Source organism: Dama dama, chromosome 18 (genome assembly GCF_033118175.1).
Source record: "Dama dama isolate Ldn47 chromosome 18, ASM3311817v1, whole genome shotgun sequence".
NCBI lineage: Eukaryota > Metazoa > Chordata > Mammalia > Artiodactyla > Cervidae > Dama > Dama dama.
The window spans coordinates 78,439,373-78,453,314 of NC_083698.1; the positions used below are offsets into that span (position 1 = coordinate 78,439,373).

The 13,942-nt window shown below is 41.4% G+C and overlaps 1 protein-coding gene across 3 annotated transcripts in view; it reads left to right on the forward strand.

Annotated features, from left to right (window-relative positions):
* Positions 1 to 12,401, forward strand: part of VPS41 (VPS41 subunit of HOPS complex) — a 197,594-nt gene extending 185,193 nt beyond the window's left edge. For all 3 annotated transcript variants that reach the window (XM_061165672.1, XM_061165673.1, XM_061165674.1), the window contains 5 exons: positions 227 to 363; positions 7,014 to 7,113; positions 7,501 to 7,545; positions 9,864 to 9,943; positions 10,534 to 12,401. In XM_061165672.1, the coding sequence (XP_061021655.1) occupies positions 227 to 363; positions 7,014 to 7,113; positions 7,501 to 7,545; positions 9,864 to 9,943; positions 10,534 to 10,614 (443 nt within the window). In that variant the 3' untranslated portion in view covers positions 10,615 to 12,401. The remainder of the gene's footprint in view (positions 1 to 226; positions 364 to 7,013; positions 7,114 to 7,500; positions 7,546 to 9,863; positions 9,944 to 10,533) is intronic.
* Positions 12,402 to 13,942: the final 1,541 nt, after the last annotated feature.

A 13,942-nucleotide genomic window follows, 5' to 3' on the forward strand; every position in this document is an offset into this window, starting at 1 on the left:
TTTGACATCACAAACTGTGTTCCAAAGCAATCATTTGTTTTCCAATTCATTTTCTTTTTAAATCTCTTCTCATTTAGCTGCTTTTTTGAGAAAAGTAAAGGAAGATTAGTTCTTGGGAGGATTTAGAAGTTCAGATGGTTTTAACACTTACTACAAGGATAGAACTTTTTGCCTAAAATTGCATCCATTCCATTGCTTATATGTTGTTTTCTGTGGTATCCTGTAGCATTTATCACTGGCTTGTTAAACAACATCGGCACACATGTTGACCCAATTCTACTGATTCACCGTATTAAGGAAGGAATGGAGATTCCTAATTTGAGAGACTCCTTAGTTAAAATTCTACAAGACTACAATTTACAAGTAAGTATCCTTTCTTGAATAAGTGGACATTGCTGAATAAATTGACTGACTACTGGATAAACATTTCTAGGGTTTATTGTGGACATCCATTTCAGTTTGATAGTCACAGTATACCTAGGCCCAGATATTTGGGATATTTTTCAAATAAAGAAGCTACGAATAGCACCCTTTAAATTTCTTATCCATCCCTAGATTTTCTCTCCTTGTGAGCAGGCATTCTCACATTTATAGGGTAAACTTAGCATGGCCTTGGAGAGTGTGAGGGAGTGTTACAGTGGCTTTTAGATCAGACCACCTGAACCATTTTGAAGTAGAATGAGCATTGTGTCCATTCGGAGAAATGGAAAAAAAAAAAACTTTTTTTTTTCCCCGAATAGTTTGATCATTTCCTTGAAGCCACTCAGTATCCTATTGCCTGAAAGATTTTAAAATACAGAATTTTGTTTTACCTTTTGTCTGTTTTGCTAGAGTATTACAAGTTTAGTACCCTCAATAATTCAGAATTTATGATAAGAGCCATAGAACTCGTTATCTTCATATAAATAATTAACATGCCAATCACAGAGCATCCTGATCTTTTCCTTAAAATAGCCTCTAGCAGTGACTGTATTTTGGAATGCTAGTAGCGTCCAGAGAACTTGGAACTATTTAAAGCACATTTCTTGAAAAATTCAGACTGTTCTTTCTCTAGCTCGTTTGGAAATGAGTTTTTGGTTAAATGGGGATGACACTGCTTCCTGAAAGCAGAGATTTTGCAGGTTGAGCCAAAAGACAGGGTTGTGGGGAGGGAAATGGTCTCCAGGGTAGGAAAGGGGGAGCACGTGATGAGGATTTGCGTAGCACTCGCTGAACTTGGAGTTCAGGTAAGAGACTGGGTGAAAAGGAGAAGAAAATGAGAAAGATCAGTGCTATCAAAAAGAAAACTAAGAAATGTCAAGGACTAACAGAGCTGGAGGGCCAGGAGCCTGTGGCCAGGGAGGAAGATATTGTTAAACATTTCCAAAGAAGTCTTTGTGACCATGTTCAGAAAGTACAGTGATGGGAGAGGTCATGGGAGTGGAATTAGTCAAGAAACTGTGACGGTAGGAGGTGTCTGGTGGACGCTGAGTTGTGAGCCAGGGTCCAACTTTCTCCTCAAACTAGGAGTTAACATCCAGTAAGCTGACTGGCCTTACTGGATAACTCAGCTTTAAGGAGAAGAGGTTTTTCTGAGGGCAAATGTGACAAAACTGGAAGCCTTGACTTAGAAGGCTTCTGGGAGGTTGGCATCATGGGCGAGAAACAAGTACTTGGTTTAGGCAAGTAGGAAAACAATATCTTCTACAGAAACCTTCCAGAGAAATAAGCATTTGTTTCCAGTGGAATTTGGAGGCTTGTGGGTGACCCAGAGAAAGGTTGCTGGAGGAAGGAGAAAGGCCAGGAAGGAAAGGGAAATGTAGGAAGGGGTTACTAGGTGAGGAGAGGTGACGAGGGGATGCAGAAGAGCCATCCAGACCAGAAATGAGTCACTTCATCCTGAAGCATGAATTTGGCATTAGGGAGAGCAGTTCCAGTGTCAGACCCTGTAAAGCCCTGAACGTGAGTGAGCTTGACAGTGAGCTGTAGCTCCTCGGCTCTCAACACCCCAGGTCTGCCTGGAAGTTGCAAATTCCAACTTGTCAAGAAGTCACTTAAGTGTCGCCACAGATCTACCCCAAGAAAGGTTACCAAATAATTACCCCTTCTGTCCTCCAGCTGTCCTGCATGAATCCTAGCCTCTCAGTTGAAAATTATGCCTTTTTTCTCAGCGTCTACAGTACCTCCAAAAACACCTAATAGACCCCTCTTCCTAAGCTCTTTCCAGAGAACCTAGCTTAGGGGCACTGCTAGGTCTCACTGCTCATTAATGTTTTATTAATATATTTGCATGGTTCTGAGTCAGCCGGGAATAAAAATAAAATTATTAGGTGCAAAGTGAATTCCATCAAAAAAATTAGCTACTAATAAAACAGCTGCTAAGTCAATATTTTATCCTTTTCATTACATTTTTAAGTGAGAGCTTTTCCTTAAGATGTGTAAGTGTGTAGCCCCTGGTGTGTTGAAGAGGCTGGGAGTTACTTTGCCTGGGGGTCCAAGGTAGCCTGTAATACACCAACCATGGGGAGGGGCTTCTGGGACGGAATGGGAGGGACTCATGGAGAAAGGGGCGGGGTCTGTGGGAATGGCTGCAGTCTTTTCTGGACCTCAGACATCTTCTTGGAGGATGCAGAGAGAAAATGCTCTACTGGGGCAGGTTGTTCAGAGTTCCAGGAGGTACTTCTTGCTTATATATGAAAAGTTTAGAATTATTTTCTATGAAAAAGGCTACTTCTTTTCATTAATAACTATTTTCTTTCCCTGACAACCTACTGGGGATCACTATAAAAATAACTTGAATCTATTTATAGAGCAGTCTGAATTTTCCAGAAAGGTTTCACATACTTTTAAAATTCTGTCTAGTCTTTTTTTGTTGTTGTTTCTTCCATAAAACTATAGTTGATTTTTACATGTTTTAACAGGCTAAAAAATTTCATCTCTGACAATGACACCCAAAAAATTTAGGGGAAATTTTTCAGGTCCATGAATCAGCAAGAATCTGGACCCTGTTATGCCTGGGGGCAGGGAGTTGGGGGGAATGACCTTGGAAGACATTAAGAACCATCCAGTATAATGTAGGAAACTGTGGTCAAGTGTTAGACAAAGGTTACCACGGGGCTTCTCAGCACCTTTTTTGCTGATTTGCATTGGTAATCTAAGGGTCAGATTTATAATTCAGTGGAAAGAATTGTACAACTTACTTGGTACTGAAAGAGCTTTGGGGGAGGACTCCTCAAGTGAATTGCTGTTTCAAAATAGAAAAGTTAGAAAGTTGGGGGGAAAAACTGAACATCACTTCTGCTTTTAAAATTTCATATTTTCTAAGATGGAACAACTTTTCTCAGTATCACCTCTAATTCCATCTAAATGGAATTAGAAGCTGACAGCTAAGCTTCAACTGTCTATGACATCATTAATGTTAAAGAAATAATTAACCATATTTTCAATGTTTAACTTTTTTTTTTTACACGTTTGTGAACCTTGTTATATTGTTAGCATGATGGTTCAATAGGATTTCAAAGCTTCATGAAGTAGGATAAAAGTAGCCCTTGTCATACTTCATAAACTTAAAATGTTTCTAGGTCTGATTTCAAGGACAAATAGCATTTGTTTTGATATAAGTTACTTACAAAACAATATATAATGATATTTCCATTTTTACAAGAAACTGCAATTTCCAAATTTTTATGCTGTATTTTATATTTGAAAAAATTTTTATTTCTTGTCTTTAGTGGGTTGGCCAAAAAGTTTGTTCAGTTCTTCTGTAAGATGTTATGGAAAAATCCCAACAACTTTTTTAGCCAAACCAATATTTAGCATTTATATCCACTTCTCTTGCTCCTTTTTTTTTTTTAGAGCCTATTTATCATTCTTAAGCATCCTAGCACCTTTGCTTTTAAACACTTGACAGTCATTTATCTTTACAATGGTCCTTAAGGAACTCTCATCTCTGTTTTATATATAAGAAGACCTGCATTTCAGAAAGTATTGACTTACCAGTCTGGGAAGGTGGTGAACTGGATTTGAACCCAGACCTTCTGACTAAACCTTGTATACTTCTCACTGGTTGTCCCATTGGTCCCTGGAGATGCATTCGTTATACGGGCAGGTTGCAACAGGAATATATAGGATTGGCCTAGAAGATGAACAGGTAGCCTGTTGTCTTTAAAGAGCTGTGGGCATGGTCTTTGCAGACCCAGACTCTAGTCCCAGCTTTGCCATTAAGTCTGTTGACCTTTGGGAGGGGCCCATGAACTTTCTGGATGTCAATTTTCCCATTAGGTTAAATCAATACTTGTTAAGCCTAGCTGTACACCAGAATATTCTGAATTTTTTTAAAAAAATTACTTAGTTTCTGGTACCACCCCAGATCTGTGGGAGAGGAACAGGGAACAGATCCTTAGACCACCCTGGTGTTTCTTAAACACTCAGCCTGGCACTGGGTTCTGCATTGACATTTAAGAGCCTCATCTCTAAAGAATTTCTATCAAATTCTCAAGAGGGTCCTTTCATAAACATGTCTTTCTATGGCAAATGCAGCTGCATAGCATTAATGTAATATTTCTGTGGAAATCATCCATAATACTTATTTTGGAATCTGTAATAAAGTAGCTTAGATTTTTTCCATGTAACTTTTTTACACTTGATCTTAGCCAAAATGCCAAGAAGCAATCAGCATATGTTTTTTAATGCTATATGTTTGATTGCTTATAGACATACTGATTTAAACATTTGAGTGCCTACTGTGTTGGATCCCACGTTGGGTAGGTCCTCATAGAGCCTCCACGTATTATCTCGTGGACCAGGAAGTGAGCAGAATGAATATTCCTAGGAGAAGCAGAAAGCTTTAACACTTCCATTTAGTTAAATTTCACACATGTACACACACAGGTAAATAAATAAATGACTCCAGACATCTGTTTATCCAAGTTCTTTCCCTGTATTTACTTTCTCTATAATCTCCTGTAGAGGCCTCCCAGGTGTCTCGGTTGGTAAAGAGTCTGCCTGCCAATACAGGAGACACAGGTTTGATCCCTGGGTCAGGAAGATCCCCTGGAGGAGGAAATGGCAACCCACTTCAGTGTTCTTGCCTGGAAAACTCCATGGACAGAGGAGCCTGGCGGGCTACAGACCATGGATGCGGTCACAGAGTCAAACATAACTGAGCACGCATGCACACACAGTCCCCTGTGACTTTATCATTTCCCCATAGGTCTCTACTTTGAAATCCAGAGACAGAGTAAGAGGAAACAGTGGCTGCTTTCTTACCTTTTCTTGGTCTCACATGGGTTTCAACTCACAGTATATAAGCTCGTAATTTCTTCTAAGAGATAGTTCTTAATATTCTTGAAAATAAAAGTTATATAAACATTTAAGATAAATTCTCTAAAATTATTTGTTTGGCCTCATCACATAGGTGCTTATGACAACCAACTATAGCTTCTTTAATCACTTAGTTACATGCATACTTTTATCTTTTTTTCAACTCCAACCTGAGAAGAGTCTTTCTGTCTTATTTCTCTGCAATTCATCTTTGATAATAAACCTGACAAAAGGCAAAGCTTTTTTCAAGTAGAATTTAAATCCCATTGCATTGTGATTTAAATGATGGATTAGAAAGTAGGTAAAATGGTTTCCCAGTCCTAGCTCTGGTATCCTATCAGGGGTTTATGAAACCAGGTGACTTTCTCATGTGCCATGCTGACGATAAGCACTACAGTACGAACAAGACAGTGTCAGCAAAAAGTTCAACATTCAGAGAAATTTCAGAAACTTGGCAGCCTTGTATGACATTTTTTCCCCATGGCAGCTCTTTCTAATGAACCATAATAACTTCGCTGATGTACATACACTCTTACTACTGTAAAAAGGTGAGCCTGGTGCTTTTCTTTTGGTTGGGATCATTATTGATGATGAACTACAGAGAAATAAGGAAAAATAGGGAGAATCTAGAGTCTTGTGTTAGTTTTCAACAACTAACATAAATACATTCTTATTTAATCTTACAGTAAACAAAGTATGCTTGTAACGATTATAGAAGCTACAACTGACTTTTTGAAACATTTTGTTTGATTGACACTATTTGTGTTAAGCTTTTAGTATTAGAGCAGCTAGATATGTTTGGTAATAAGTTTTTTTAAAAAGCTTACCAACATCAGTATTTTTTAGATCTTTTCTACTGTATTTTTCTCTTCTTTCTGTACGCTTTCATGACATCTGTTAGTTTGTTTTCTTAAATGAATCTGAAAAATTCAATTTCCAGCAGCATTCTGAAGAATAAAATGTCATAGGCAGTTTCTCCATGTAGAAACAGTAAAATCATGTAGTTTCCTGTTCATCAACTCTCGAAATGGTGGGTGCAGAACTTTGGGCATCACTTCTGTTTCCATGGCTCTTTGCCCTCATATGATGAGGGGAGAAGCCCTCGGGCTGCATGCACCCAGCGCCGGTGCTCCTTGGGATTGAGAGGAAGATGTGTTATCACAGCCGATCTGGGATGGAGGACCACAGTTGGCTGCTTCCAGTTTCCTTCCCTGATGGCATGAATTGAAACTGTGTGAAAGCAGAACAGCCACAGAGCTTTCAGAGTTGAGAGTGACTTTGATGTGAAGAGGGCAGGATGCAGCTGTGTCATGACCCAGAGCTGGGCAGCAGGGAGGTGGCGATGTCTCCATCGTGTGAATTTCCATGGAGCCCCACGGAACCATGTGCGCTCACACCCATTGGGCCAGAAGAAGAAGACTTAGATGCTGCACCAGAGCCTCCCAGAAGGCCTTGAATGTTTTCCTCTTTGAAAAGCAGCGAGTTCTAGTGAAAAACAACATCTGGCTTGGCATACCTCACACAGCTTCTCCCAATTTCCAATACAATACCCACCCCCCAAACTCAGAATGGAAACTCACAGTGTGGCCAGAGGAGCTGGTTTAAAAGGAGAGGGACCGCCTCTCCCTGACCCCACCCGAGAATAGTAATAGGATTCTCCCCCATATTTGAATCTCTTTAAGGTGGTTTTTCTTTTACATTGTGTGCATTAGATTCTGCTTCGTGAAGGCTGTAAGAAGATTCTCGTAGCCGACTCTCTGTCCTTACTAAAGAAGATGCACCGAACTCAAATGAAAGGCATTCTGGTTGATGGTAAGTAAAATGGAAAGAATCATATTGGAACTGCATGCCTTGCTTTCAGACAGGACAAACAGAAACATTACGTAATAAGTGTAGAGCAAGTCCCCCACATATGTTCCAACAAGAGCACATTGGTAAATCCAACAAACTTAGCTTAGGTATCAACTAACGTAATTGACTACGTAGTACTGTACTGTAATAGGTTTATAATGCTTTTTCACACAAATCATACATAACCACCAAACCCAAAAGTAGACATTTTAAATCTTACAGTACATTACCTTGAAAAGTACAGTAGTATGGTACAGTAGCTGGCATCCAGGGGCACATTTGCATCTCTGAAAGTTCAAAACTTGAAGGTTCGTATGTAGGGGGCTTACTGTGTGTGTTTCCTTGCAGAGGAGAACATCTGTGAGTCCTGCCTTTCCCCTATTCTTCCATCAGGTAAGATGGCTGGGTGGGGAGAAAAAATTCCCAGATATGTGTTAATGATGAGCAGAGTTAAAATTTTGAAGTTAGCAAATTACACTTTATAAAACTTTTGGAATAATTCAGCTTAGGGAAGAATTTCAGCCATATCCCTACTCAGTTGCATGCTGGTGCTGCCAATTCCTTAGGGGTAAAGTTCCCAAGTTTTAGAGTGAGTCTGCATCTGTGGGTAGGCTTTTTAAAACTGAGATTGCTGGTCCCACCCCCTGTAGGGGGTGATTCAGTAGTTCAGGGTGGGACCCAAAAATCTTGGGACCGAAGTTCCCACGTGGTGTGGATGCTACTGGTTCAAGGGCCAGTCTTTAAGAACCACTGCCTTAGTATAAAACAAAACAAAATGGAAACTTACCATCTACTTGTTTAGATTCCAAGGTAGAAGAACCATATGTATACTTGGGGAAAAAATTATAGGTAGCTTTCACTTTTCTTTAAACTTTTCATTGCTGTGTGGATCTAGGCTCCTGAGTTACCTCATATGTATTTCAACGGAAATAGATACTCACCTTCTAATTGGAAACTGTGGTTCCTTAAAAGATGTGCATGTTTGTTTATTTATATGTAGATATATATATCTATCACCAACTACAATCAAAGCAATTTAGGGACTTCCCTGGTGGTCCAGTGGCTAAGACTCCATGCTCCCAATGCAGGGGGCCCAGGTTCAATCCCTGACATGCCACAGCTAAGACCTGGCACAGCCAAATAAATATTAAAAAAAAAAAAAAAAGCACTTTACATACGGCTCATATAGGATGGGTTTGGCTTCCCTGGTGGCTCAGATGGTAAGGAATCCGCAATCCGCCTGCAATACAAGAAACCCAAGTTTGATTCCTGGGTCAGGAAGATCCCATTGAGAAGGAAATGGCAACCCAGTCCAGTATTCTTGCCTAAAGGATTCCATGGACAGACGAGTCTGACGGGCTACAAAATATGGAGTTCCAAAGAGTTGGACACGACTGAGCAAATAACACACAGGATATGAAGAGGGAGATTTCCATATTTTGAAGCAGAAATTAAAGCAGTTTTTGAGAAGCTAAGAAAGTGCTTCATATGTATAAATTCAACATGGAGAAGCACTACAAGACCTAGTTTGTGTAGCATTTACTTAGCTTTGAGGGATTATTTAATAGGGCAGGAGCACAAGAAGTCATTCCACTTGGGGTCTTCTGTAGAGGTTTGGATTTTAAGTGCTTATGTTAAAAATTGCAGTGGGTTATACACATATCCAGGGCTTCCCAGGTAGGGCTAGTGGTAAAGAATCCACTTGCTGATGCAGGAAACATAATGAGACGTGGGTTCGATCCCTGAGTTGGGAAAATGCCCTGGACAAGGGCACGGCAGTTCACTCCAGTATTCTTGCCTGGAGAATCCCATGGACAGAGGAGCCTGGCAGGCTATAGTCCATAGGGTTGCACAGAGTCAGACACCACTGAAGCAACTTAGCACGCATGCATACACATATCCATTCTTTTTCATGTTCTTTTCCCTTATGGATTACCCTAGGACATTGACTATAGTTCCCTGTGCTACACAGTATGATCTTGTTGTTTGCTGTAGAGCAGAAATTAACACAACACTGCAAATCCACTATAATAAAAAATAGAAAAAAAACCCGCAGTGGGCATAGGAAAAGCAGTGAGCTTTTGCAGTGTTTTAGTCAGTGTTTTAACGGAAGGAAACCACATGCACCTGCACAGTATAGTCAGATTTCTGATTTACTCTGTTAAGGGTTAAATCTTACTGGAACCAAGCTGGCTACACGGAGCAGGAGCAGATGAGGTGCAGTGCCCAAGCGGACTCATGGTACAGAGCAAGGTCACACCAAGGATGTTTGCCCAGCTCTGCCCTGGAGTCACTGAAGGGTCTTGGCAAACGCAGATGCTTTCAGGCAGAAAGCATCCTTACAAACCACAGAATCCACTTCAGTATGTGGCGTGTCACGATTATGTGCACAGGGCTGGGGGAGGGAGAACCTTGTAAAGTCACATACACATGCTGATATATATATATATATATGTTTTTTTTTTTTTTACAACAAATGCTGTTGCCTTGCCATGAAATCATCCCCAGTGTGTAGCTGCAGTAACTGATTGGGAAGCCAGGCAGCTAACCGAGGACCCCAGAGCAACAGGACTCATGCCTGCCCTGCGTTCAACCACGCCGCCTGGCCGGGATGTGATTGTAAATTAGCAATCCCCCCAGGGCAGCTTCTGGCTGAAAATGAAACTGCTGTTGCCCTGAGCTCTTCTCTCTTCTCTGCCCTCTCCCCCTAGACGCAGCGAAGCCCTTCAGCATGGTGGTCTTCCACTGCCGGCATATGTTCCACAAGGAGTGCCTGCCTGTGCCTAGCATGGTGAGTGGGTGGCTTGGCCACCACCAACTTGAAAGCAGTTGGTGCAGCCAGAGGGATGTGCTTAAAATGATAACCATCCTCTTATGACATCCTCTGGTTCAAAGTTATAACCTTCATCTGTGTCTCACAGTTATAGTTTGTCACATCAGAAAAAGTGATGAGCTTATTTCTCAAATGTAAAACTGCTTAGTACATGATACTAAACATTATAAAAGCATACTCATGTATATAATTTGTTCAGATAAAATCGATGACTGTTGGGCTCCAGAGATGTGAACTACAGGGAGATCCACATGTCTGACTTTCTCACCCTGATTTCTGTATCATGACACTACTGTTTTTTCAGTGTCAAGGTGGGTTCCCCGGGGTGTCCCTGGGTCACATTAGGCTCGTCTTTCTGTGGGGCGTCCTTTGAGTCCCAGAACAACAGCTGGTCTAGACAGAATCCCGTGTGAACCAGCTGTACCCTCTGGGGAAAGGAGCGACATCGCATGGCCTGCTCCCCATCCTCCACCAGTGCATCCCATCTGGATATGATAGTGGAAGGAGATGATCTTTTAAAAGTCTGCATTTTCACTTGTGTTTTTTAGACCTCTCCTGCGCAGTTCTGTAACATCTGCAGTGCGAAGCACCGGGGACCAGGAAGTGCCATTTTGGAGATGAAAAAATAGCTGGGTTCTGTTTGTCAGCCTCTTCCTCGTGCTCTTTGAGGACTGCTTTTGCAGCAACAGAAGCTTTTGTTGGCACCAGTGCTGTTAAGATTCGTACATGTTTAGATTATGCTTAAGAAGAGCCTCTGCATCCTCTTCTGTTTACTAGATGTTTCTCTTTGCAGTTGGTAAAGAAGTTAGGGCTTTCCCCAGCCATACCTTGAAAGATGTGCATTCACAGTCAGCATTTTATCATTTATTTGTTTGACTCATTATTTAGGAAGAGAAACTGAAGTCTTGGAGTTGGAAGTGACATTTCAGTAAAACTGTCCAGCCATAACATGGACTGCTGAGAGTTGTCCCAGATGGCTGAGTGCCTCACCACTGAGGCTGTCTAGCAGCACCTTGGACCTTGTTTTCATATCCTCTGCCAGCAACCACTCTCAGATTCTGGGTTTGGCTTTTTTTTTTTTTTTTTTTTTAGTATGTCATCAACTGTGCTTACCTTCTTGATTGGCATTGAATGAAACATTGTGCATATTGTCACTGACTATGTGATGTCTGGGAATAACAAGAGCAGTCTGATGCCATGCAGTTTCATGTTGACCGATGACCAGTTTCATGTTCTCTGTGTCCCAATGAACAGCAGTGTCTGCCCCTGGCAGAATAAATGTTAGCTCTTCCCACTGTGAAAGACTCACTTTTACTGGGTTGTACAACTTTAATCAAGCATTCTGGCACCCTCATAAGGAATGGAAGAGAGTTTCAGCACCTAGAGTGTGAGGGAGTGTGGGCGGGTGTCGCTAGAGGGAGGATAGGAGTGATGCTGTGGAATCTGAGAGATGCTCAGGAGAAAGGTGGCTGATGCTGGAGCATGGGCATGACAGTGTTTCCTGTAGCCTCCTTTGCCCTTGTAGAGCATAGCATAAGACGGAGGGAGAGAATTCAAACCTGTGCCTATGTCTCTTAGTTACTGGTTTCATTTCCTTGGGCTACATTGCCATCCTCTAACCAGTGAAAAACACGTATTTGCTCTCCCTGCTCTCTTTGTCCCAAAAAAGGGAATAAATGCAGCTTTCTGTGTCTGCCTTTTTGGGGAGAGGGTGGGATGCTAATGACTACCAAGCAAATATCAACTACTGAACTTGGTATAGTCGTTCCCATGAGCAGCATCTCATTTCATTCTCATATGACTCCCCAGACTACCTCCTGACCCCAAGAAGATATTATATCCCCAGGTTTACCAGCAGAGAAGTCAAAGTGCAGAGATGTTATCACAAAGGTGACTCACTTCAGAGCAGGGCTCTGCTTTAAGAAATCACATGCCTAAGTTCACAGGAAACGCACAGTACATCTTTTTGCACTGGAGTTAAAAAGAATATTCAGTAGAAGACAACAGACTTCACTGGTTAGTCTTAAATATTTAGAACTAGAAAGTGTTAGAGTTTACTGTCAACCCTTTCAGTATTTCCGTATTCTAAGATTAGGGATATTTCTGCTACACTGCTAGATTTTACTTTTAACCAGAGAAACTCTTCCTTCACACACACACAAGTGAGCCCAATTTGAAACATAGCTGAAAAGCAAAGCTACTCCACTTATATTTGAGAAGAATGTAGTTGCTGACTTCAAATTTCATGTCCTTTCCTTTAAAAAACCGAATCTCTGAGTGTGAAACCACCAAGTTCAAAGTTATCTTGTGATAACAGTTTTATTTTGCTTTTGTTTTTAGCCAAAAAGACTATACTAGTTTAAGTATGTCCATCTTTGAAAAATTTTGAGACGATCTCAATAAAAATGTAACTGGTTGTTCTAGTGCTAAACGATGTGTATTTAATTGTATGAAAACAAAAAACTGAGCAATCACTGTTTATACTAGCTTAAGTATGTCTGCCTTTGAGAATTTCTGAAACATTCTCAATAGCTTTTTATTTGGTGGGTCTATTGCTAAAATACATATATTTAATATATGAAAACAAACATTGAGCCTTCATTGTGTGTCAGCAACTGATACAAGCACTTTGCATGTATTATCATTCATACGAACCATATGAGATAGGCATTATCATTATGTGCCCCAGCTTCCCCATAATGATAAAGTTTAAACAATTTGTCTAAGGTCAGGGAGCAGGCAGTGGGTACAGCTGGAAGTCAAACTCATACAGTCTGCCTTCAGGGCCCCATGATCTTAACCAGTACCCATCTGATCCTTTTTTTTTTTTTAAAGTGTTTGACCTGTTTTGGTCAGTGATAGAAAACAAAATCTGCTATAGGAGCAGAAACAGAGTTATCACAGAGTATGGAATAGCTTCCAGAACCACTGAGAAGTGAAGAAACAGACGGGAGGCAGACCCTCCAGGAATGCCTCACCCAGCCCCCCAGAACTGGCTGCCAGGACCCTCACCCCCTCTCCACCTCCGTAAGGGGACGAGTTGCACAGAGCAGTGCAAATTGTTCAAGTAAACTCTCTATAAACAAAAGTATACACATTTCTTGGTGTTTTTTCAAGTTCACTCTCAGTAGCACTAAATAAGGAATATTATGTACGTACATATTTAGGTAAAGAGACATTTCTATGTGCTAAATACCACACCATTTGATCATGATTATCAGGACTTGGGCTAGATTAAGTTTTAATCAAGACCAATTTTGATACAAAACAGTAACTTTGACTTCACTCTTACTCCTGGACATGGAGCTGAGTGTCCTTTTATAAAATCTAGGAGGAAATGCCCGCCTCCTGCAATGCAGGCTTAGGGGTGATGAGAAGCAGTGTGATGTTAGTAGTGAAGATAAGGCAGGAGAGAGAAGGAAACACTCAAGCTCCAGAAGCAGGAACCCCGGGGGAGCCAGTCCCCAGGCCGTTCTTTACATTCCCCCAGAACAGTGGTTCTGAAATAAAAACATGGTCACGTCATTTCTCTAAAGCCTCCAATGCCTCATCTGGGCCTCAGCTGGCCTCTGTCCACACTGGCACTGGGGGAGAGGCCATCATTCCTGTAGCCTCCTATCACCTGCATCTGTTGCCAGCATCTCTTGTGATGTCTGCAGAGCCAGCTGGTCTCTGGTCCTTGGTCCTCATCTTGACCCTGCTCTCCTGACCACCACAGCTCTCCTAGCCCCCAGCACATCTGTCTACCTTGTGGCTCTGGGAAACTCATTCAACTTGCCCACTGAGATAGTCTTTCTCTGTTGCTTCCTCACCACACCCAAGAGGGTGGGTAGGTGGCGGGAAGGTGAGAAGAGTGGGCGTTCAGTTTGCAAGACTCACTCCCTCTCAAAGAAAATAGAAAGTGAAGTTCTTCTGTTCTCAGAGCTTCTGCCCGCTCCGCAGGGTCCATCTGTATCA